Source organism: Cladophialophora psammophila (genome assembly GCF_000585535.1).
Source record: "Cladophialophora psammophila CBS 110553 chromosome Unknown aczJe-supercont1.9, whole genome shotgun sequence".
NCBI lineage: Eukaryota > Fungi > Ascomycota > Eurotiomycetes > Chaetothyriales > Herpotrichiellaceae > Cladophialophora > Cladophialophora psammophila.
Window position 1 is genome coordinate 587,327 of NW_006912930.1, and position 23,711 is coordinate 611,037.

Genomic DNA, 23,711 nt, shown 5'->3' on the forward strand with positions numbered 1-23,711 from the left:
ACACTTGCCCCGCCTTCGCCCTGGTCGATAAACTAGGTTGAGTGAGGCCTTTGTCAGACAAGCAAGTTCAGATATAATGATTTCGGCAACTTCGCCCAAATCCCAGGAAGAGCCAGCTTCCCTGTACGTATTTCGCATTTGTTTCTGTTCATGTTTGCAGGTAATCCGTTAGGTCCATCGTGCAAAAGTGTCGTCGTGGTCTCATGGCTGGTGTTGGATTTTGTTTCTTTGGCTCTGTGAGCGATATTTCTTTGCGGCCTCGTCTGGATACTTCCACGCAACATGTGCATTGGAACTGTACAAATAGTTTCGCCGAAGAAAAGGGTTTCTTGTCGATGCAATCTGGTCGGGAAAGCCGGAAGGACGGTATCGACCAACTCCAGTGTTCACGTCAGATAAGCCCGATCTCAAGGATATGGGATTGCTTGCGCAGTTCATGTATATTGAAAGCAGATATCTTGACTTTTCTGGTTCAAGATCGCTCAAAGGGCAGAGAAAAGACTGAAAATACGGCATGCACGAAAGGATTCCGTCCAACTCCAGAAAGCAAACCGGCCGTTCTTGTGGACTGTATGTTTATACGAAGGTCTTCGTCGTTACCAGTGGGTCTTGCTTCAAAGTCAATGTTTGTCGACTGAAATTTGTCCAGCCTTCCGAGGGTTTGGTCAGCTCGTGTCTCTCTTCATGTGCAGTCCCCAACCTGGGTGTATACACACCGAGCCCTTCGGCGCGGCCACCAGACCTATTGGCAGAGGTCTTGTCTGGTAATACATTCTTGAAAAGTGGCTTGAGGCAGGGTATGCATGCACAGACGATACCCGTGCCGACCTCAACCACTGACCATTTCATTGTGGATACTGATCCCATGGTGACATCCAAACTGTCAACACTCCTGAGGACGCTGATGCGGAGAGCTGATGCCACGGTTGCGAACAAACCAACCGCAAATAGCAAAGACACGATGTATTTTTGCCTGGCTGGAAGTTTGAGTCTAAAAAAGACTGGCAATGGTAGGGTGCACAGCAGAAAGTCGGTAAAGATTGAAAAAGCGGTAGTGAAGTAATAGAATGTGACGATCTGCAAGCAGTCTCTAGGGAGAGTAAAGTCCCATGCTGATCGTACTGGGTGGCATTGGAAGATGGTGACGAGGATACTGCAAATCCAGACGGCGATAATGGCAACACCGAGAGCATACATTATTCTCCGAAAGACCGTTGTCGGGAAAACTCGAAGGTACGATGCCACAATGGAGATCTTGACCAGCATCAAGGCCGTTACATACATGATTTGACATGTCCACAATGTCTACTACCTGTTAGTTTGTTCTATAACGAGCAAGGGGGTGGTCTGTCCTAACCTGAATCACTTTCTTCGTGTTGTCGACCAGTCTGGAATCCTGGGGAAGGTCATAGATATGTTTTCCCAGGCCGTATCTTAAGCCTTTTGCCATTGTCAGGTGAATGAACTCTTTTCTTGGGCTCTAACCGCCGACTTACCAACTATGGACATGGCGGAAAATGCGTCGGCGAAGAGGCCGGCCGCCACCATGAGGTAGTCGTCAACGGCCACATGTTTAACGACAAAGGCTCGGACAATCAAGCGAATAATAATGATGACAGAATTGACGCAGATGAAGGAGATGTTGACCCGATAAATCTCTCCCACATATGAATCGTGAGGTAAAAAATCTGTTGGTACTTGGCTCATGGTGAGTAGATTCCGGCTCGGTCGAAGGATTTGCCCTGTGGATCCAATAGCAGGGCACGAAACAGCGACCAATTGCTGTCACGATGGTGACGCTGGTGGGATGGCAAAATGCAAAAAGGCACAACGAGTATCAGAGACCGATATCACATTGACTGAAAGGCAAATATTGCATGATGAACCTCTCTTTCGAAGGATCAAGAGGAAAAGCAGGCGCTATAAGGTCCAACGGCTTTTTCTCCTGCAGGTTGAGCTCTTTTTGTCCCTGGTCTTCGTCCCCCCATGGGCACTCTGAGTCAAACGGGCATTGTTGCATGGCTGCACTTGCCGGGCTGGCTGCTGTTGGGACGAGTCTTTCCATTCTTGGGGGCGTCAGCCAATATCCAACCTGGTCAGGATTCAGTCGTTGCCCCCGACGCGTGCACTTGCAGAGGGGTTCTTTGAGCAGAAAAGCGTGATCAAAGATGTGTATGGTGTGAAGGCGGCAGGGAGGACTGACCAAGGACACGCGAGAAGAGGCAGATGGTGCGATTAGCGCAAGGAAGAGGGCCGTCGAGGGCCGTCGAAAGGCTGCCGAGCGCGATGTGTGTTTCCCAAAGCGGCGACCGCAGGCGCCTTGGCAGCGGCCCCTGAAAAAGGCCTTTCTGTGCAAAATGCCGTCTGCGCTCCCTCATTCGCTCGACACCACACAATTAGTTTGCCAAATGTTGGCAAATGCGGTCAAAATTCCCATGTCATGTGTGTGGAGATTCCATTCTAACCTTCCAACTATCCATGATCCCGGCCTCTCTCCACGAGGGAAATCCAAGTCTGTGGGCTACCGTCAGACAACTTTCGGAGGAAATACGCCACCGGTGCCACCACGAGCCCCAGCGCGGGATGCAATACGTTCTAGATGGGATGGATACGGATATCTGCCACACTCCCGCAGCTGCAGAAACACCTACACCTCCCTGAAGTGTCTCGTCGTGGTGGCTGCCTCCATGGCCCCTCCTGTTCATGCACCGAAGACGTTGATAGAAGGAGCCAATGTGCATGAGAACCCGACATGCAGGAGCCTCTTCTGGGGAATCACCGTTTGAGAAAAAGTGACGAAAAAGCCTTACTCGGAGATTTTCTTAGGCAATGCGGGACAAAAGACTATTAGGAGCCATCGTGTCGAAATTCGGACGATCTAATTCTCACTCAGCAGTTACAAATGCCTGTAGGCACTGAGCAGGGGATGCCATGTCCAAGTCGGATTCCTTTGTCCAAAGACTACTTCCCGCGCCCTAATGCTCCTGCATCATTGTGCCCAGTCTCCCCCACAGAGCCACAGAACGGAGTGTTCAACATTGATTTGATGATGTCGATAATTACAGTCAGCCCTTTTGTGGAACGTGCGCACCATTCTCCCGTGGGGAAAAGGGGGGAGAGACATTGCAGTGTGTAGAAAGGTTTCTATGCCTGCCATCAAAGGAGTGGCCCAAAACAGCACACTACATGCGCTGCACACCATGAGCAAGGGGCTTGTGTAGCTGGCAGAAGTGGTTGCTACAAATTGGAACCCAGATATCAATTAGGGAAATGTATTGTGGGATTCTTGTAACGACCTCAAGAAGACTGCTACCATTGTTTCCTCGTGCAAAGTATTTAGTGATAACCCGTTAGGCTAGAGCTTAGCAATCGAATGACAGTAAACAACCTCGGAAATCGACTCCCTCAAATTAGAAGAGAGAGAGAACTACACCAACCAGCCTCACAGAACTCGAGACGCAAAAGCAAATGCCGTAGCGATCTGGGTTGGAAGCCAGGAGGGTGATTAGTGACCAATTCATCCGTCTGCAGAAGAGCTATAAGCATTCCCATGAGAAGATCAGCCCACCGCACAACAACCCCCTTGCCGCACCCTCATTCAGTTTGAGCCGCCTGACTCAGAATGCCCAGCTTGCTTTCTCCGTCACGCTGGTCTGTTTTGTCACGATCCCGGCACCCAGAGCGACGACGGATGTCTCGGTCCGACAATTTTGTCCGGCAGGACCGGGGATTGTGCGTTGACGTCGGGTGACTGAGGAACGTCTCCAGCCCAGGCTGTGCCGTAGACAGCAGCCTCAAATTGGGCACGTCTCCTACCCGCTTCCACCTGCCAGGATCTTTTGCCCCCGGTCGCACTGACCCTCGATGGCGTTGGTCCTCGACTATCCGCACTGCTGGCATCTGGTGGCCTTGACATGATGTATTGCAACAGCTAATCTAGCTTAGACTGCGGCACTGATTCCATGGCCTCTCGGTGCTTGAAGAGGAAGAGACCATAGGCTCCTCCTCCAATGAAAACAAAGAGAGTAAGAAGGGTGAAGATTGCAATGAATCCGGTGGACAGTTCTACGGCAACAACTTTGACGCTTACCTTGCGTTTGATTGGCCGCTTGAGTTGAGTGTCCTTGGTGATCATGTATGTCTGATAGAATCGTTGCAGGTCTCTAGGGCGAATTATCGTAATCTCATCGTCCGCCATTGACTCCTCCTTGAAGCGCGTGAAATAGTTTCCCACCATAGCGGCAGGGATGGTAAACACGTTCTTAATATCCGGGAATGCGATCCAAGTTGGGTCCTGAATATGGCCATTGGTGAGCTTGACCGTGCAATCGACACGGGTATATGAAGCAGAGCCCACTGGTCCTTCACCAAATCGACACGGAGCGTAGTCATCAGAATCGTTCTTCCGTGCATGGTGAAGATGTAAAGCTGCCATGGACATAAACACCGTGCGATATGTGCCGAGTGGACTACTGGATTCATCCCAGTCTGAATAGTTCGCCGCATACATGCAGATGAGCAGATCCTTGATCAATGTTACATTGACGTAGAAATCTGCGCTTTCCCAATACCCGTAGTCGCTGCGCAGAAATGCCGGAAAGATTTTGTCTTCTATTGCGCCACCAAACTTCCCGGTAAAGGTGTTACAATCGGATGTGAGATGCAAGCTCACGGTCATTGACTCGGTGGACTCGCAGGTCATGGCCCAACTGTTGCTCCATTCGTCAGGACGGTAAACCCACAAATCCGAAGTGTTTGGGAGATAGTCGAGGAGTTCGTTGATGGGAAAGTTTGCGCGGTCGAGACTTGTTTGGGTCAAATTCCACGCCACTTGGGAGTCTGGCATGCTGTTATCCGTTCTTCCAGCAAGAAGCCCATTGGCCTCCGTTTGAGCCACGACGTGCGTCAGCCTTGTTGAGTACTTCGCAATCGGACCAGAGAGGACAGTTGTGATGGAGAGTGCAACGACGACGAGGCTTTGAGCAACAATGATCCAATGTGAAAAAATATGAGATTTTAAGAGTATGAGAACATCGATGGCTTCACCAGGTGTGTTCAAGCTGAGGAGGGACGATATTGGCACGACCCTTCCTTCGGCAGCCACCCGTGCACTGACTGACCAGCAGCAGCGTGTGAACACGTATATGGTGATGCCGCTTAGGGCTGTGACGATGACGTTTAACACTGCTTGGACATCCTCCAGCTTCCACGACCGCGGTAGCGTAGCCCAGGAACTCATAGTGAACGGCTGAAAGTTGTAGGCAGTCCTTCATCGAGAGCAGAAAAGGCATCGCCAAGCTGGGGTAAATGGGTGATTATGAATGTGGAGCAGAGCCAGCCTGACACAGAAATATCCTGAGGAGCATCGCAAACGCCGGTCCAGCCGACGAGGCGACAATACACCCGCCATTCGGAGCCACGGCTCTTCCAGACTCTCGGTCGACATGCGCGCTGTGTCGAAGAGGTCGTGATGAATATGCTTGATGGTGAGCTGGGCGACTTCTGGCGAGCTTCGCGTGCGCCAACGTTGCGGCTCGCTTAGCACAAAAGATTCCTACTTGTGTATATCCTTTTTGGAATTGCCAAGGTTGCCGGACTTGGGCACCGTTCAATTCCACACTTCGTGGGTGAAGTGTAAAAGGTCCAGATTGGATCATTGAATTGGCGGCTCTGTTCGGTCGGTCTCGGCAGCTGAAATACCCTCTGATCCTTAATCGGCTTCAATGAGTTTCTCGTATCCAAGCCTTCCGATCATCCCGCTCTTGAGAATTGAGGACTTTCATCCCGGTGACACCTGGGTGAATAGGGCAAGCAACACCATATGATCAGACGGAAAGGGAAAAGGTTGAGTTCTGAGGATGAGTTCTGACACAAGCGCTACACCTTGACAGTGCATTTTTAAGTACATTAGAGAATCAGTTGGTTCAAGGCTGAGAGTGCAACCTCAGTCAAGAGAGTGAAGGACTGATTGTGCTCACCTGGTGGAAATAGAGGGAGAGTTGTTGGAAGAAAACTTACCAGACACGCTTCGGCACATTGTTGAATTGGAAAAATTGTCTCGATAAGTATCAACATCGAATTCTCGAGTGTAGGTGGAAGTGCTAGGGAAGATGTCAAGTGGAGGACGTTGCGCTGTGGGCTTCGACTTGCTCGGCGCACTTTCCTTAACAAACCGACCCTCCTTCGCTCCCTACTGCGTTTCTCATAACGCGATCCAAAAACCCATCAACTGGACTCTTACTTCAGACACCCCTTGTTGCTCAAAAGGAACTCAACCGTATTGTCTGACTTCCTCTTCCTGCAGTCCTCATCTGTATCCCCAGCCTTGTTGCCAGATGCTCTTGTAACAAGATCGACGTCTCTCCTCTGCCTCCCATTCAAGATGGACTCCTCCAAAGACACACCTTTCCCTCCAGCGGGCGATCTCCCTCTTCATCGCAATGCGCCTCTTGCACCCACACAAGAGCTTGCCTACAGGAAGAAATGCATTCAGCTAAAGCGACGTCTCGCTGAGATCGAGTCCAATAACGATGCTACCCGCAAGAGAATCATTCAGGAAACGGAACACGTCCAGAAGATGCGCCTGTTGCGTGCGATCCTTCTCAATCACCTGCAGGAAATTATGACTGCTCCAGCTAAAAAATTGACTCCCGAACAACTGGACAAGATTGGAGTCCTGGCAAACGGCGGCGGGAACCTGGCAGAGTTGGCTGGCAGCGGCGTGGTCCCCGAGTTACAACGCAGCAGACCTGAAGGGGAAGGATTACTGGACGACAGCTCTGAAGCGAGCGATGAAGATGAACCCGAGGTTAGGAAGCCCTTTGCTCCCCATAGCAGACGCTTACCCGACACAGCCCGTCGAGCGACCTGAGCGGCGAAAAAGAACCATCATCCCAAGGGCGCCAAATATGTATCAACACAGCACATTACCCAACCTTGCTCCCGCAAGCTCTTTCTCTCCAGTCCCCCCTCACGATCCAGCGGCGCTCACCTCCTCTTTCCGTCTCAATTCTTCTACTCCACAAGCGCCTGCGAACCCTGGAACACAACAGCAATTTCCGGACGCTGTATATCCACAATCCTCTCCTGTGCCAGCCAACGAGCACTTGGGTGTGGCGTATCAGTCGCCGAGTCAACCACGAGCACCAAGCATAACCTCTGCTCATGATGCCGGCGCGAATGGCCTTACCCGTGCTTCGGGTGCACATGTACGGCCAGAACGACCAGAAGCACCTTACGTGCAATTCACAATGCACATGAGACCACAGCTAGAAGCTGACGACTACCCTCCTGATCAAATTCCTGCTCGTATCCAGGCTGAGTGGGATGGTCTTAGCGCCGATAACAGGAAGCTATGGGATGACAGATATGAAGACCAGATGAAAGAATATACGGCCGCGATGGATGCTTGGAAGCGTGCTACTAGGCGAGAACCCTCAGGCAGTGGCTTCTCCTCCATCAACTCGTAGAGTGGGTCGAACAGAACACCCAGTCGCAACGATCAAAAGGTTCCGTGGCATTCGGCCCTTCGAATGCGTCGATCCTCTGGGAAATACTAGCCATTGCGATGCGCCCATACGCCTCCTCCAAATCTGAAGCCAAAGAGGAAGTGTCTAAATCTAACTTCGGCGTTATTCAGTTGTCAACCCCGAAACGGATCGAGTCGCAACAGGCGCTGCATATTTACACCAAAACCGGCCGATTCTGGCCCAGGCGGATATGCTATGCTCAAATGTCTAACCGCCGATATCAAGCTTTGCGCTTACACATTTCGCAATTGTTGCTAGGACTTTCCACCGGCCATTGAGGTCACTCTGGAGAGCGTGCGGGGGGTCTAGATTTCGAAGCACAAGAGGCCAGAGGCAAGACGATCGCACCATTATCTTGAGGACTCTATGCTTCCGAGTTTCATGGACATGGATATTTATGTTCGTCCACTTGGCCCAGTCATCGATCTGTTTGCCTGTAACCGTCAGTACAGACCAGGGTTCTCCAAAAGTCCGTGATTAGGCAAGCTATTTTCTCGACAACGGGCCATATGTCCAAGGTTCCTTACACAGGCCTGGCTCTGTATTCGGCACTGAGCGCTCGTCAAAATTGCTGGAGAGGTCTACCTACGTCATCCACGAAAGTAAGCTGGACCGTTCCGCGAGCATTGATTTGGATTTTCAGTAAGAGCCTAATGCTGGGAAGAGGCTTGGAAAAGAGCTTCAAGAATAGGAGAAAACTAGGGGTTGCTCCAGTTTAGCAATAGATCCCAACTCTGGTGCCTGGTTTATGGCCTACGGCTCTTAGTGGGAGGGTCATCTCAAAAGCTGGAGCCATGGACACGTTATGCAGTGAGGTGGTATCGTTGTCATGCCTTGATGCTTCTGGTCAACAGCAAGGGCGTCGAGATGCATTTCCCACTCGGTGCAGCAGCTGAAAGACTTCACGACATGGATGGAGGCATCGGGAATATAACAACATATATCACGAGCGATCTCGGAAATGATATCATCCCGTGAGACGGGCGAACTGCATTTTTACCATTCACGGCGTGATTCCTGGTCATTTTGTTTCCTTGTCCATACAATTTGAGCATCAATTGAGCACCATCTGGACACTCGTACTCAATTCGTTCCACGAAACGAAGTGTCCGTTGGTCACTTTCCGTGCATACAGAGAAGTGCAATTTAGAGATAGCCTCTTCTTTTCTCGTCGTGTCGGCAAGTGGGTGTTCTGTCACCATTCTGCACCGGGGCACCCGCTTGATGGCTGGCCTATGTGGACATTGTAGGGTACAGGTAGGCCCTCCTTGATCGCGCTCAACAACGTTCGGACCACTGGCAGGGGTGGAATTCCCTCTTTAGTGTTGGCCGTCATCGCTGTATCGACTTGAGACGTGGACGCATGCCGTGAGTTTAGTGGCCGTCGGCATACCACACGCGCTTTTTTGGTTTCCTATTTTCTCGATGCTCGTTCATGACATGGATTTAATTCCCTTTTCCTCCTTTTCGTCCTTTCAACTCGAAGACAGTTCGTGCCCTATCTCACCGCCAGCCACTTTTCGTTGTTCAATCCTCGTCCCAATTCGGGTTCGGCCCAGGTGGTTTCGGCCCACCAGCTTGCCTCGCGACGATGATCTGATCTACGCTCAGGACCGTCCTTGCCGCCTCCGTGGCCAACCGTATCGCCCAGGACTTGGTCACCATCAAGTCCAAGATGCCTTCTTCCAGGGCATCCAGGACGCCGGACGCGTCGGCTACTTCCAGGTCAATGCCGGTCGTCCAGTAGGGTTCTTCCGATTCGTCAGATTCTCCGGATTCGTCGTCCTCGTCCTCAGCGTCGTCTTCATCATCGTCGCTTTCTTCTTGTTCGTCTTTCGTTTGACTAGGGCGCTTCGCCTCGTCACTGGAACCTACCCGGCGTTGGTGCGCTGTGTACAGCCTTGCCACCACTTCTGTAGCATCCGATCCGGCACTCTCTGCCAACGTTCTCGGGATCACTTCGAATGCCTCCGCGTATTTCCTAATAGCGTACTGCGGCAAACCTGGCGTTTTATCAGCGAAGTGACTAATTCTCTCCACAAGTTGCATTTCCGTTGCGCCTGCGCCTGGAACAAGTCGGGGGTCCTTTGTGACTGCTTTTATGACGTTGACGCCGTCGTCAATCGCGCGCTCCACGTCGTCGAGATGGTTCTGTGTTGCGCCTCTCAGCACGATGGTCGCCGTGCGTGTTGTTGCGGTGTCAGACTCCTGGCGGAAGACGGTCACTCTGTCCCCACCAATTTCAGTAGTTTCTACGACATCGATACTGCCCATCTCATCAGGCATGGGTGGTCCCAGACGGGCCAGAGGAGTGGCGTTGCACACGCTGCACAGACGTCGGAGTTCGAATTTCGACATAATTTTGACCACGAGGATGCCCATTCGGTTGAGGTAATGCATGGCTAGCTCTCCCACGGTCGCGCCAGCAACACACACGCGGACACCCGTATCGTAGATTTCTCGGATGGCATTTTCGAGCTGTGCTTCCTCACCTTTGGAGAAGGCCATCATTTCCTTTGCATTTTTCAGTAGAACAGTTCCCTTTGTTTCGGTTTGGGAGATATCAATCGGGCATGAGAACACTGCAACTTTTGCTTTCTTCGCCCGTTTCACCAGCCCCTCAGGCTCGCGGCCGAAGACCATGCCCTTGACAACCTGAGAGGACGAGAGGTCCCCGCCCATGATTTTCACCACGCGGATATTGTCAACGTTGAAGTTTGCGGGATTTTTGGGTAGGACTGCCAGCACGGCCTGAGCGATTAACTGCGAAATGAGGTCTTCGGAGCCGGATTGCTTCGAAGCAACAACAGTGCGGAGGGCTTTGCAAAGTTCGTCGGCAGAGCGGACATCGGAGACGGTGTCGACTTCTAAATCTATTGACTGGATGTTAGTGGCGCCTTCTTTAAGACTGTGGCGGATAGCGCCCGTTTACCTTCTAGGCATTTCAGTGCGTAGGCCTGTGCCTTCTCATATCCAGACACGATATCACTCGTCTTAAGACCCATCCTTATTAACTCCTCAGCTTTCTTAAGCAGCTCTCCGGCCAGGATTATGACCATGTTTGTTCCATCTCCCATCTCCGCCTCTTGCTGTTGACTGGCCATGACCAGTAGCTTTGCGGCGGGGTGGACCACATCCAGTTCGCGAAGGATTGTCGCGGCATCTGAAGTTAGAATCATCTTGGACAGATGATTGATGACAATTTTGTTGCGGCCATACGGGCCTAGTGAGGTTTGAACGGTCTGGGCAATCGTTCTGCATGCATCGATCTGTACACAAGAATCAGAAAATGAGTGGTCTGAGGGGTGAAAGTCGGCATACGTTTCGAATAACGGCGCCATCTTCGGCGTCATAGCTGCTGTAGCCAGGCTTGAACAGCCCGGCCTGGGAGGCCTGGGGTATCGCTAAAGACATCGGGGTGATCGGGAAGTGGAAAGTCGAGAGGGTGTCGAGTAGACAGGTGGAAGATCAAAATACGACTGCGGCGTGACAAAAAATTAACGTTGGCGAGGCTGATGTCCAGCCTTGCCAAGCCGATCGCGTACTCCGTATTCGACTGAAAGCCCGCTGCGGACTCGACCCGGCCAGAGTTGACGTCTCGACAGATTGCGGTTGTGCTGTCAGACAATGAATACTTACAGAACCGTGGAAGAGCCTGCGAAACCTTACAATGATGTCAGGCCCACGGTCCGACTCCGACGATAGCAATGGATCTGAACTTGACCTGATTACCGCGGAGGAGGCGGGTGACATCTCTTCAAGGTAGGGTTCGCGATTTTGACGGATGACTTTGCTAATGCCTTGGTAGCAGACCCCTCAGTCTGCTAGGTCCTAGAACTTTGGGCCGCACTGTAAGCCCTCCTCCCACGACACCTTTGCAATGGAACAAGATACCCTCGACCGTGCCGTCCGCACGGGCTCAGGCGAACGGGGGTCCAGCCGAGACGAGTGCTACCATTGAAGAGGGTGATTCTCACGGTTCTGAACACGTCGACCACAAGGATGAGGGTCCACTTGATTGGTATGTCGAGGGGCCGGGCAGGCGAGTGGGCTACGACGACCTGACTGCAATTGACTGGATTTATGAGTATACAAAAGAACGGCAACGACTGCGAAAGATTCTGGCGCACCACACGGGTCTCGTCGGAAACCTGAGGCAATTACTGGACGCCAGCCATGTTTGGTTCGTACTCGTCGCCAGTGGAATCTCCGTGGGGTGCGTAGCAGCCTTCATCAACATCGCTTCAGACTGGCTAGGTGATATCAAGACAGGCTATTGCAAGAAGGGAGTCGGTGGAGGAGACTTCTATTTGAACAAGCAGTTCTGCTGTTGGGGTCACGATGAATTTGCTCAATGTCAAGACTGGACTCCGTGGCCTGCGGCGCTGGGTATCAGAGCAAGGGCCGGCCAGTTCGTGATGGGCTACATTTTCTTCATTGCCTTTTCTGTCCTGTTCGCGGTTTCGGCGGCGATCCTCGTTACACGTTACTCAATATATGCTCAACACAGCGGTATAGCGGAAATCAAGACGGTACTGGGAGGTTTCGTCATCAGAAAGTTTCTCGGTGCATGGACTCTAGTCACAAAGTCCTTTGGTTTGGTAAGTTCGTTTATTGATATTTCTGGAGATGAGCTGACTTCGTCAGATCCTCGCCGTCTCCTCGGGTATGTGGCTTGGTAAGGAAGGTCCGTTTGTCCATCTTGCTTGCTGCTGCGCCAATATCATCATGAAGCCATTCGAATCATTGAGTCAGAACGAAGCTCGAAAACGAGAAGTCCTCTCTGCTGCAGCTGCGTCTGGTATTTCAGTTGCCTTTGGTGCACCTATCGGTGGTGTCCTATTCTCACTTGAGCAGTTGTCCTATTACTTCCCCGACAAGACTATGTGGCAGTCATTTGTTTGTGCGATGGTGGCAGCAGTGACGCTTCAGGCCTTGAATCCTTTTCATACCGGAAAACTTGTCCTCTATCAAGTCACCTACACGACCGGGTGGTACAGCTTTGAACTTGCGCCATTTATTCTGCTCGGCATTATCGGGGGAATATATGGCGGACTGTTCATTAAATTGAACATGTTAGTGGCACGGCTGCGTAAGTCCGCAAGCTATCCGCTTCGCAACAGGCCCCTGCTGGAAATACTGGTTGTTTCCGCGATCTCCGCAGTCGTCAACTATCCGAACCTCTTCATGCGAGCTCAGCTCTCTGAACTGGTATATTATCTGTTTGCAGAATGCGCCACTATTGGGAATAACGACATCTTTGGTCTTTGTCGCGCAACAACCGCGGGAGCTCTGTCAATGGCATGGCTCTTGGTCGCGGCTTCGTTGCTGGGCTTCTTGCTTGCGAGCATTACATTCGGCCTACAGATTCCAGCAGGCATCATACTCCCTTCTCTGGCAATTGGCGCCCTCTACGGAAGAACACTCGGGGTGGTTGTTCAGCTGATACAAAAACACTTCTCAACCTCCTTGTTGTTTGCTGCCTGCACCCCTGATGTTCCCTGTGTTATTCCAGGCACGTACGCCATTGTTGGTGCTGCTTCAGCCTTGGCTGGGGTCACGAGGATGACCGTGTCGATTGTGGTTATCATGTTTGAACTAACAGGTGCCCTCTCTTACGTGTTGCCAATCATGATTGCGGTTATGCTTGCAAAATGGATCGGAGATGTCTTCTCCACGCGAGGCATCTACGAGTCTTGGATTCAATTCAACGAATATCCATATCTCGAAAACAAGGACGACGCAGTCATTCCTCACGTCCTCGTCTCCAGTCTCATGACGAGAGTGGAAGAAATGAAGTGCTTAGATGCCAATAGGCCTCATACCGTTGAGAATCTACAGAACATTCTGCGGACAACATCTTATCGCGGTTTCCCGGTGGTGGCGTTCAGAAAAGCAGTGACGGATGTCGCTGAAACAGTTTCAAACCGGCAGTACCCACGCGAGAACACTCTTCTAGGGTACATTTCTCGGGTCGAACTGGCGTTCGCGCTGGAGCGAATGACACATCCTAGCAGTCACAGACCTAGCCCTGGAGCTGAAACAGTTGTTGATTCACAAACCCAATGTTATTTCACCTATCATCCCGACATCGCCTCCGGTTGTGGAATAGACCTACGACCTTGGATGGACCAGACACCAATCACGCTAAACGTGAACAGCTCACTTCAACTGGCAGTACATATGTTCCAGAAACTTGGGCTTCGATACCTTCTTTTCGTTGACCGTGGTGCTTTCAGAGGCATTCTCACCAAAAAAGACGTTTGGTGGATTTTGTCCGCATCGGCAGATGGACCCGGGGCTGAAGGGTTTGTTGCCGATGCGGAAACTCGTCGTGAGACCGCTTTGGAGGAGGACGACAGCCTCGAGGAAGCGAGAGGCCTTCTTCAGCCAGACTTAGGGGAACCAGATCATCAAAAAATGCCGAGTTAATCAAACCTGCATTTGCCGGAGTCTGGACCCTCCACTTCTGCCTTTCTAGGGACATAACCATTGAATCGAACAATTGACCTAAATCCGAGGCTCGGACGCCTGAGAAAATAAAAGGCCGGGGACTACGTGGCAGAAGGTCTAGTGAACGCGGGACCCTCGCTGGACATTGCTCGCGACAGCTTTGAGCTACGAACCCCAAAAGGGGTCATGGTGTTTCAGGAGTCTACAGTAGTCAGGGTATCTGGCACTGTGATGGGGCCACCATGCAGGTTTTTCTTTGCACAATCTCCCGAAACAGCCAGAAGCGACCTCTCTTGTATGCACAAAGACACCAGTTTGGGCTACTTGTCAGTAACTATTACAGTCCTCTGTCCTCCGCAGAGTACCCGGGAGGGAAGGGCAGGAGCACAGCAGATCATCCGCTCCCTAGAAAGTCTGGAATATCGCTTAGAAAGACATTCGCACGCGCTACATATGGCGTACCTCTAGCAACTCCTCTAGATCATGATTTGGCGAGGTTTAGGGCTCTGGCAGCGGAACTACCACGAGGCGAAGACGCAATATATGGTCGTCTAAGGTCTTCGGCCGCAACAAAAAGGGGCTGTTCATAATTGGCCATTTGGCAGAGCTGGGGCCTCCCTTGCCCACGGGAAAAACAGGGTAAGCAAGAGAAAATGGGGATGACTATGCGAGTGACTCGCCGAGCCTCGCGCTCTATCAGGCTCCTCCTGACGATCCCTTTTCGCGCAACCGAAATGATCAGCAACAACGTGTCAATTTACGGGGCCCTCGTGAAGCGAGGCATACCGGTTTGGCAGTTCAACGCGCCTACAGCGATAACGACAAACTAATGCGCAGGCAGTAAACTTCTCACTCCCTACTTATGACTAACAGCATAGCAAGACTGCTAAAGTCTGCAATGATAACTTAGCTTGCTCTGGTCCCGAACTCGGGCCCTCGGAAACAGGTACGGATCAGTCGAGGGAGCTTTCGGGTCGACTAGAAGGACGGTCAAGGACGGTGAAGATTTTGAATCTCTGCGAGGCGTCCACCAAAACAGGCCATGATCGTCGTACGCCACGAGGTGTTAAGCGAATGTCCACTTGTCCACTGGTGGAAAAGAACACGGCACGGGGAACAACTGAACCTCGATGGTGCCAAAAGAAACTCCCCCGGGTCCTACTTCCGGCAACCGTTCACCAGCAACTAAGAGAACGAACTCCTTGCTGCTGAAGCTGTACTGGTCTTGCCTCCCGTGCAGTCGCCGTGATTCTTCACCATTGTAAGGATGACAGAGACATCAATACGTTTTCCGGTGAAGCGAAAGGGGTCCATACCGAGCCGCAAGAATTTCGAAGGACGAAGCCGAACTTGTCAGCTGTGTTGCCGTCGCCTCTCCCCTTGCAGCACGGCCGAAGGCTCTCCATAGTCACAGTGCTTACCTATGGCCTCTTCTCTCGTCGAGTACGAGTAAAGCTTTCTGACTCGCAGACTTGACGTTTAAAGGAACTCAAATGGCTTCAGGGGCACTTCATGACCTCACAGCCCACGAGGCACAGCAGGAATACGAGCCTGCCATCGAATCAGTATTCTACTTTCTACAATCCATTGCGGTGACCATGACCCAGTTCCAGTTTTCATGCTTCTGATCTTGGCAAAAGATGTGTACCATAGGACCAGTCAAGGCCCAAGAAGCTTTGTCTCCCTAGAATGGAAATCGCCGTTTCTTGTTACATCAATTTAGCGGGAGCCATCTGTCTCCAGCTGATGTCGATCTCTGCAAATTGACGTACAACAGTTTAGAAGGTGAAGGCGATCCGGCGACCGTGGTATAATCTATTGGTGCACAGGGAGAAAACTTTTCATTCCAAAAGCTCCACGGCCTTCCACTCCCGCACAATGCTGCAGCTACAAACGTTTTTTCCTTCTTCTGTTTTAGTACTTGGAAGATCGATGGCCAGGTAAATGAGGACAGGAGAGTCCTAGCTATTGGTTCCGTAGCTGCGGACCTGAGTGGAAGTATAATGCCCACTTTCCTGCAGGAAGAATGGGGGTTCCTTTGGAGCCGAAGCATTCCTTCTCGAGCCACGAGGAGAGCATCAGCAAGCGATATGACTCTGCGAATCCTACCCGGTACAATCGCTTGTCTCGACTTGCTCTGCGCCCCAGAGTAGGGGGTGCAAGGCTGCCCAGCCTCCGTCACGAGGACCTCAACAACGGCTTGTGCCAACATGGGAAACGGTGACTTGCAACAACGGATTGGCAGGAAATGCCTGAACGGAAGTGACTATGCGATCTCTTTGCACGGCAATCTTGGATTGATAAAGAAACCCAGTGTTATGTACATAGGGTGACTGCAGCCGATGCCGCCAGCAGTATATCCGAAATGTGGGAGCTTAAAAATACTTGCTGATCCTTGCCGCGAACGAACCCAAACTACCGTATGAACTTCTGTGTCTTTCGGGGTGATTCGAAGCGTAACCCGTCTAGCAATCAACTTTCTGATAGAACTTCAAACGCCACAATCACACCCTCACCTCTCAGGCATGCGAGCATCTGAAATGGTTGTTGTGGAAGCTGTCGATACCTGGCAATCCGAGGGTCTGAACTGTACAGTGTTTGTACGCCGTGCTGAGAACAACCTTCGCAGAAGTCATGCCACTTCTCTCGCTTAAAAGCACAGACTGAGAGCTGTACATAGGGAACCTGCGCACTCTGAAACGAACTGCCCAGGTACTGTACTATGGTTCTAGGTATCTAAAAATGCCGGCAGTTTGAGGGGGGTCAAACGCTTTGCCCTAGTCTCTCGCTTGGGCGCTTGGATTGGGGAATCTTGATGAAAAGCTATCTTGGATGCTAGCCACTTCCCCGGCCACCATGACCCTGGACCTGCACCAGCACCTGAGAGCCAAACCCAAGGAGGGGAGCCGAATGCACGGGTGCTCTAACTATACCCTAAGAACTTTCACGAGGATCCTCCGTTCTTTTACAAGTCTTTCCCTTTGCCGGGCGGTACGTAATTTGCTGACAGTGGCGATAATTGCACGGTTCAGGCTGACGGCCTTGCCTACAATGTTCTTGGACTTGTTTGAAAGAAGGCAAGCATGCACATAACAGTCGACAGACGACGCCAGGCCGTTGAATCCTTCTGCGCCTTGAGGACTGCCATAGAAGTCCATCGCATCGGCTGCAAGCGCCACAAGACGAGGGCCTCTAATATGAGGGCAGGTACCCAGTACATAGGCAAATCAGCCGAGATCGACCACCATTGGCATGTCTCTCCGATGCCTGGTACCAGTGATCCATTTCTACTGGACACTACCCAGAGCCTGACGGAGACCGTTGGCGGCATGGAAAACAGCCGGATGCTTTGCGAAAAGCTCCCCGATGCAGGCATGGAAAGGTCGGATCCATTTACTGACTTGCTACGGAATATTATGTATGGCTCTCTGGGCGCCGTGGGGCCAATATAACGGTTTGTTATGCAGTCCCCCCGATCAGTGGCACCTTAGGTATAAACATGGTCTACCCTGCTTCGGCTGCGAGGACTGACCTAAGGCCTCCTCACGAATGTCTGCGGTTGAACGTTGAGGACGCAAGCCAGCCTCCTTGGGCTGCTTGCAGCGGCCTCCATCTCTTGATTGTCCTGATGGATGACGGGATGATGACACAGATTCAACGAGATCGCTAGTGTATAATACGATGCAGATTCTCCCCCCTCTGAGGACAGATAGGACCATCGAAGCCGACATTCTTTGCACAATACAGGTCTCATCTTGCTCCAAGCAGGTTTCTCAGATCTTTGTTGGAAACAAAACCAAGCCACCAATACGGCTTCGTCTAATCCAGGAATTAAACAATGGATCAAGCAGCTCTCGCCGTTCTCAGGAGGCAAGGTTGGAGTATGGGCCAAGAGGGGGTAGATGCGCTTGGAGACTTCGTTTTCCCTGCGGTCGGGCAGAAGTCGAAATATATGAGGTATCGCTTAATATTCTGCAAGTCAAGATCTAGTTCTGTCGATCAGCCATTTCAGAGTAGGCACAGGTAGGAGTGCAGGAACGTGGTTTGATATCATATTAGGTTTTCGTCATGACATGGGAAATTTCGATAAACCTGTAAGGGATGCTGCTTGGGAACATTTTCATCACCTTGCTCCACCTGCCTAGAAGGCGATTGCTACGGCGCTCCAGCATAATTGACCGTTGGGCGGCGGACATAGTGAGTGGTACCTTACATTTGACCAGTCCATTGTTCCTAGCTCCAGTCGGTGATGTTTGTCTGCTGCAAGGTATCCCTTGCTCAGTCATTGGCCCCATTGACAATACCAACCCCGACAAAGGGCCACCATGATTGACCTAGGTACTTAGGTATACGACCTACCTAGGTAAGTATGTGTGCTGTGCACCTGGCATGGCACAGGGAGGATCCTTGTGGGAACAATTTTCCGACGGTCTCCTTGATCTGTCATGGGGGTGGCAGCTCGCGGCGTGAGTTCCTGCTGCCCCCGGGCAGGTTGACAGGTGTCACGGCCGTCACAACTGTCACAGCTGTCGAAACCGAGGCTACCTAGGCCTGAGTTCTGACGCTCGAGAGTCAAAGGCAGAGCCGGAAAGGTAAGTAGCTTGAGACCTCAGGTAACGTCAACATTTCCTCTTGGTTCTTTACCCTCTATGGAAGGCCTGGACGCAGATCCCTATCGCAAACAACGCCCTCCCCAGAAGGCCCTCGAATAGAGAGCAGATAACCACCTGCATTGCCCCGCCAAAGCCAGGATATCATGCAGCATTGGCATCTGTGGCATCCTCCGAAAGGGCTCTCTAATAGGCTTTCAAAGGGGTTGCCTGGGGGCAGTTTGGCTTCTGGCTCTAATGCGCCTAATGCTCTTTCCAAGACGCCGGCTTGATTTCTTTCCCACAGAGGCATGGTTCCAGGCGCTCGGTGCAACACCATCTCCATCCCGGTGCCTCTACGGAGTACGGGGCCTACCCAAGACCCTCCAAAGACCTCTCAGTGCCGTGGCTCGACCATGGCCTTTGACATTCCCCACTGGAGCACGGTTACAAGCCCCCCCAAGAACTTGTCTTTACATGACATCCGCCGTCCCAATGCCGGGATCCACACAGTGTTGCGCCATGGGATTCCCCCACCGCGCCGGTCCAACTGGTCCAAAGCGATCGTGCCTCATGGTTTCAATGCTAGGGTGCTCGTGGTCACTGTGCGAAATGCCCCCACAGAGCCGGGTTGACTTTGAGAGAAAGAGGCAGCATCCACCAATTTGCAGCTGGAGAAGTGCTACTTCCCTCGAGTCCCCCAAGCAGCATCCAAGGGCAATACTATACTCTAGCCATTGTAACCCCCCTCTGATTTCATTTTCATATCCCCGTCTCCCGAGTGCCCACTGAGGAAACAAAATTGAAAGGCCTCCACGTGGTTACCGATCTCCCCTAGTTCTCTCAGGATCTTCCTTCTTGATGAAATTGGTCTGACGCTAGAGGGAAGAGCACTGCCAGTCGGGCATCTCTTTTCCATGACCAAACACGATCGTTCCTACTCCAGCGCCGCGGTGTCCAGAGAGACCACCGAAAACCTCTACGAGTTGGGACTTCTCAATCGTCCTCGATCAAGGTCTCGGACAAGCACAAACGATTCGAAACCCGCCCACTGTAAGACCTCTAGCGATAATTCCTTCTTTTGCGGCCGAGGCATCCTCTCCAGTGTTGCTTGAAAGACTTTCTGTTCCAGCAAGACAAAGCGAGCAGAGATAGGACTGACTCATGGTTTTATACTTCCCAGACCAAGTCTCGCGAGCCCGTCACGACGGGTTTCCTCCTCGCGCGGGCTCATCATTGGGGGGCGCTTCCCAACATTCGACCTTCAAGCAATCTAGTATTTCCTCTGGCACCCTGGGAAGGCCGCATACTCCAAACGACCGTCGTCCACGGACCCGGGAACACCGACCTCCTCCTTCGCCCACGACAAGCGTCCCCGGAGCTGGGCATCCCATGGCCGGCATGCTCGATTCCGACCGCTCACGTTCACGACGAGAAAGGACGTTTGTTGGAGGGGAATGCGCTGCTTGCGAAGAGCTACTCGAGCATACATTGAGGGGGGAGAGGGTTCTACAATTTTCCTGTGGCCATGTCGCTCACGAGGCTTGCTTCTACGAATACATCCGCGACTCGGATTCGCAATATTGCCCAACATGTGACGCTCCATTGAGCCTGGATTCCTTCCGCGGCGGCAGTATTCTGGATCTAAGTAGGTACCATCTGCCTGTCCGCTATATCACTTCTAACCAAATCACAGCCAAGTTGAGTAATATGGTTCGAGCCGTCGCCTCTAAAGATGTATCTTCACCAAGGAGCTCGCAAAACACACCCATGCCTTGGGAAGCCGGCAGCAGACAAGTTGTCCAGGATGACGCCTACAGCTCACAGGGAATGAGCGAGAGACTCAGCCGCGAGAACACCAACCGAGACAGTCGAGACAGCCAAAGGATGCGCATAGAACGCCTCGGCATCGGCCATGGACTTCACGGATCACAGACTCATTCACGCAATGACAGCGGCAATGCCTCCTCGAGCGACTATGCCAATGACCATGCCGGCCATCCACGAAAGCATGATTATGATCTCCACGCCATGGAAACCACTGTTCCGGGAACTCAGACCAAAGACATGAAGCAACCTATCCCGGTCCCCATTGTAACAGTTCGCAGTGAGTATCCGACGTTGACTCGATCACGCCAGCAGCAGACCGTCACTTGTCTCGTTACCATTGAAGTCCCCGAAGGCAAATTCCATGGACAGTTGGATGAAATGCAGAATACGCCCCCGGTTCCTCCCCTCCCCAGCGACTCTGGCGTCGGAATTCCAGCGATGCATAGGCACCAAGACATTCAGCAGGCACCTCTCGCGTACGAACCTTCAGAGATCCTCGACGAAATCACCGAAGAGCTTAGAATGCGGGTGGACAACTGGCACGGGCTTGAATTTCAGAGATTTGGAAAGTTACGCTTGCATAGTGTCATCCGAGTTGGCAAAGACCGTCACTCATGGCAAGAGCTTGAGTGTTATCTATTCGGGGAGATGCTCATTTGCGTGAAAGAGAAGAAGAACGCCCAGCCTCCGTTGATAACGGAATCTGGGCGCAAACTGACGAGGTGTACTTTGAAAGGCTCTATTCTGATCAAGAAACACTTGCGGCAAGTACATGCATCTCCAGACGAGTGCATTTTGACTCTGAACCTGTCGGTCGCAGAGCTGCCAACTTTTCATCTTTTGTTTCAGGACCGAGACAAGCTGGAAATCTGGCAACGAGCCTTGCGAGACCTACACGCCACGGAACCCTCACCGCGTTTCAATCCGGACTACGAACCAGATACCTCGGGCACCGATGAAGAAGAATATGGCCGTCAGAACCGAAATGTCCGTCGTGTACCCTCCGTTGCATCGTCCTACGGCGGCCCAAGGTCGGCCACTACAGCAGCCACTGAATATTCTATGCCAAAGAATGTTGTCGACAGGCGGGTTCCTCCATCGCTCCACGTACCGATCGACATTGTTGTCGTCATTCCAGTATCGTCTTCTATGCAAGGTCTGAAGATCACATTGTTGAGGGATACGCTACGCTTCCTGGTCCACAATTTGGGCGACCGGGACCGGATGGGTCTCGTTACATTTGGTTCAAGTGGTGGAGGAGTACCGGTTGTTGGAATGACCACCAAGACTTGGAGTGGATGGAACAAAGTCCTCAATTCGATCCGTCCCGTCGGACAGAAGAGTTTACGCGCGGACGTGGTTGACGGTGCCAACGTGGCAATGGATCTCTTGATGCAACGCAAAGCAGCAAATCCGATCTCGACCATCCTCTTGATCAGCGATTCCTCGACTTCAGAAATGGAAGGCGTGGATTTCGTTGTTCAGAGAGCCGAAGCTGCAAAGTAAGCTTGCCCCCTTACCTCTTGTCTATGTCTCTGCTAACCGCTACAGGGTCGGTATTTACTCTTTTGGTCTTGGACTTACCCATAAGCCGGAGAGTATGCTTGAACTGTCGAGCCGCACAAAAGCATCGTATCTTTATGTGAAGGACTGGATGATGCTTCGTGAATGTGCTGGCGGCGTACTGGGCGCGCTTCAATCAATATCTCACCAGAACGTGAAGCTGAAGCTCAAGTTGCCAGAAGGATCCCCTGCAAAATTTGTTAAGATCAACGGTGCTCTGCAGACGACCAAGAGAGCCACTGGCCGAGACGCTGAAGCGAGCTTGGGAGACTTGCATTTTGGCGACAAACGAGATGTACTGGTGCAGCTGGTGATTGATCCGGACACATCGACCTCAGAGCCTGCTCCACAGGATGCTTGGGAATCTATTGTGTCTGGTCTCGAAGCTCTGGGTGGCTCACTCGATACGGACGACCAGAGGATTCAAAGCGTTGAGGAATTGCCATTGATCCAGGCCGATCTGTCCTTTGGCGACCTCCACCGAGAAGGATCCATGGTACAATTGCCCCGGCCATCACTGCTAACTATCACCATGTTACCTTCGAATCGACGTTCTCGCCAGAATGGAAGGCCGCCAACGCCTCCCATCCCTCCCCATCCATCCATAGTTCAAAGGCGTATGGAGTTGTTGACGTCCGACATGCTGAGCCGCGCCCTCACTCTTGTCCAGCGTGGCCAGCATGAGCGTGCGCATCATCTTCTAAATGAAACTAGGACCATTCTCAAAGGATTGGGGAAAGGCGGTCTTCCTCCCCTACCCCCGGCTGCCACCCATCCGGTCAACAAACGACACAGTCCGCAGTCAAAGGCAGGGAGCCCGAGAGCTGCAACACCGGACCACGGCCGTGACCACAGCCCCCATTCAGACACTAGTACACCTATTCCACGCTCTACCAATGTTGACCACACGATCATGAATGCTCTCGACGCCGATATCGAAGCTAGCCTCGAATGGATCAACCACCCCGCCGTCTTCTCACGCGACTCTCGCAAAGCAGTCCTCCAAGCGATAGGGGTGATATCATCTCAACGGGCTTATACCTTCCGAACTGCATCCGAATCTTTATGGGCAGAGCGGGTCACCGGAGTCAAGAGGCTCACGGAGCAGTCGAGAGAATGGAGGGAGACAGGCGACGACGCTCTGACTGAAGAGTAATGAGGCCTTATGACATGATTATATGTACAAATTTCTCCCATATGTGCATGTACATTTTCTTGATTATGTTGCTTGTTCAAGACCAGCGAAGAAAGAACCCCCTATTTCAAGAGGATGAGCTTGCTACAGCGGCCAAAAAGTTGAGCGGTTCGACATGTTTTGGAAAATTATACCCAATGTAACAGAAGCGGCTTGATGATAGCGGTCGAATCGACATTCCATAGATTTATGCCCTGCTTAGTGCATAGTATTGCAGTTGTCGAATCCACCGGCTTTGATATGTTACTCTCGGGGATTTTGGAATAGAAATGTTACCTTCAGACACCTGCTTCCTGAGATTGAAACTCAAGAGAACCTTAAGCACATATATCCGTCCATTTTGATACACAAGTCCCTCCATGCCGATTGGTTGATGCAGGTGTCAGCCTTGTCCAGCCTCGCGCCACCTGAAATTTTTCGTCGCCGCGGGCCTTGCCAAGAAACATATCTTGAAGTTTCCCCATCATCAACAACGATCTTCTGATACATTTCCCCCTCTCAATGCTCGAGATTCGAAGTGGGGAAGAGAAGGTTGCGGCATTAGGTTTCACC

General features: G+C 51.8%; 6 protein-coding genes across 6 annotated transcripts; 3 read left to right on the forward strand and 3 right to left on the reverse strand.

The window, feature by feature from the left end:
* Positions 1–576: 576 nt before the first annotated feature.
* On the reverse strand, positions 577–1,707 carry A1O5_06402 (uncharacterized protein; the record flags this gene model as incomplete). The annotated part of the gene is made up of 3 exons (XM_007746996.1): positions 577–1,305; positions 1,358–1,440; positions 1,497–1,707. 3 exons carry the CDS (start codon positions 1,705–1,707, stop codon positions 577–579), a joined length of 1,023 nt encoding a protein of 340 aa, XP_007745186.1.
* Positions 1,708–3,931: 2,224 nt separating this feature from the next.
* On the reverse strand, positions 3,932–5,239 carry A1O5_06403 (uncharacterized protein; the record flags this gene model as incomplete). The annotated part of the gene is made up of 1 exon (XM_007746997.1): positions 3,932–5,239. One exon carries the CDS (start codon positions 5,237–5,239, stop codon positions 3,932–3,934), a length of 1,308 nt encoding a protein of 435 aa, XP_007745187.1.
* A 1,143-nt stretch (positions 5,240–6,382) lies between these two features.
* On the forward strand, positions 6,383–7,469 carry A1O5_06404 (uncharacterized protein; the record flags this gene model as incomplete). Its single annotated transcript, XM_007746998.1, has 2 exons — positions 6,383–6,808; positions 6,855–7,469. 2 exons carry the CDS (start codon positions 6,383–6,385, stop codon positions 7,467–7,469), a joined length of 1,041 nt encoding a protein of 346 aa, XP_007745188.1.
* A 1,587-nt stretch (positions 7,470–9,056) lies between these two features.
* Positions 9,057–10,943, reverse strand: A1O5_06405 (T-complex protein 1, theta subunit; the record flags this gene model as incomplete). The annotated part of the gene is made up of 3 exons (XM_007746999.1): positions 9,057–10,402; positions 10,462–10,798; positions 10,851–10,943. The coding sequence occupies 3 exons, from the start codon at positions 10,941–10,943 to the stop codon at positions 9,057–9,059; spliced, it is 1,776 nt and encodes a 591-aa protein (XP_007745189.1).
* A 259-nt stretch (positions 10,944–11,202) lies between these two features.
* Positions 11,203–13,961, forward strand: A1O5_06406 (chloride channel 3; the record flags this gene model as incomplete). Its single annotated transcript, XM_007747000.1, has 3 exons — positions 11,203–11,291; positions 11,338–12,130; positions 12,177–13,961. 3 exons carry the CDS (start codon positions 11,203–11,205, stop codon positions 13,959–13,961), a joined length of 2,667 nt encoding a protein of 888 aa, XP_007745190.1.
* A 6,002-nt stretch (positions 13,962–19,963) lies between these two features.
* On the forward strand, positions 19,964–23,120 carry A1O5_06407 (uncharacterized protein; the record flags this gene model as incomplete). The annotated part of the gene is made up of 3 exons (XM_007747001.1): positions 19,964–20,219; positions 20,268–21,903; positions 21,953–23,120. 3 exons carry the CDS (start codon positions 19,964–19,966, stop codon positions 23,118–23,120), a joined length of 3,060 nt encoding a protein of 1,019 aa, XP_007745191.1.
* Between the last annotated feature and the right edge of the window lie 591 nt (positions 23,121–23,711).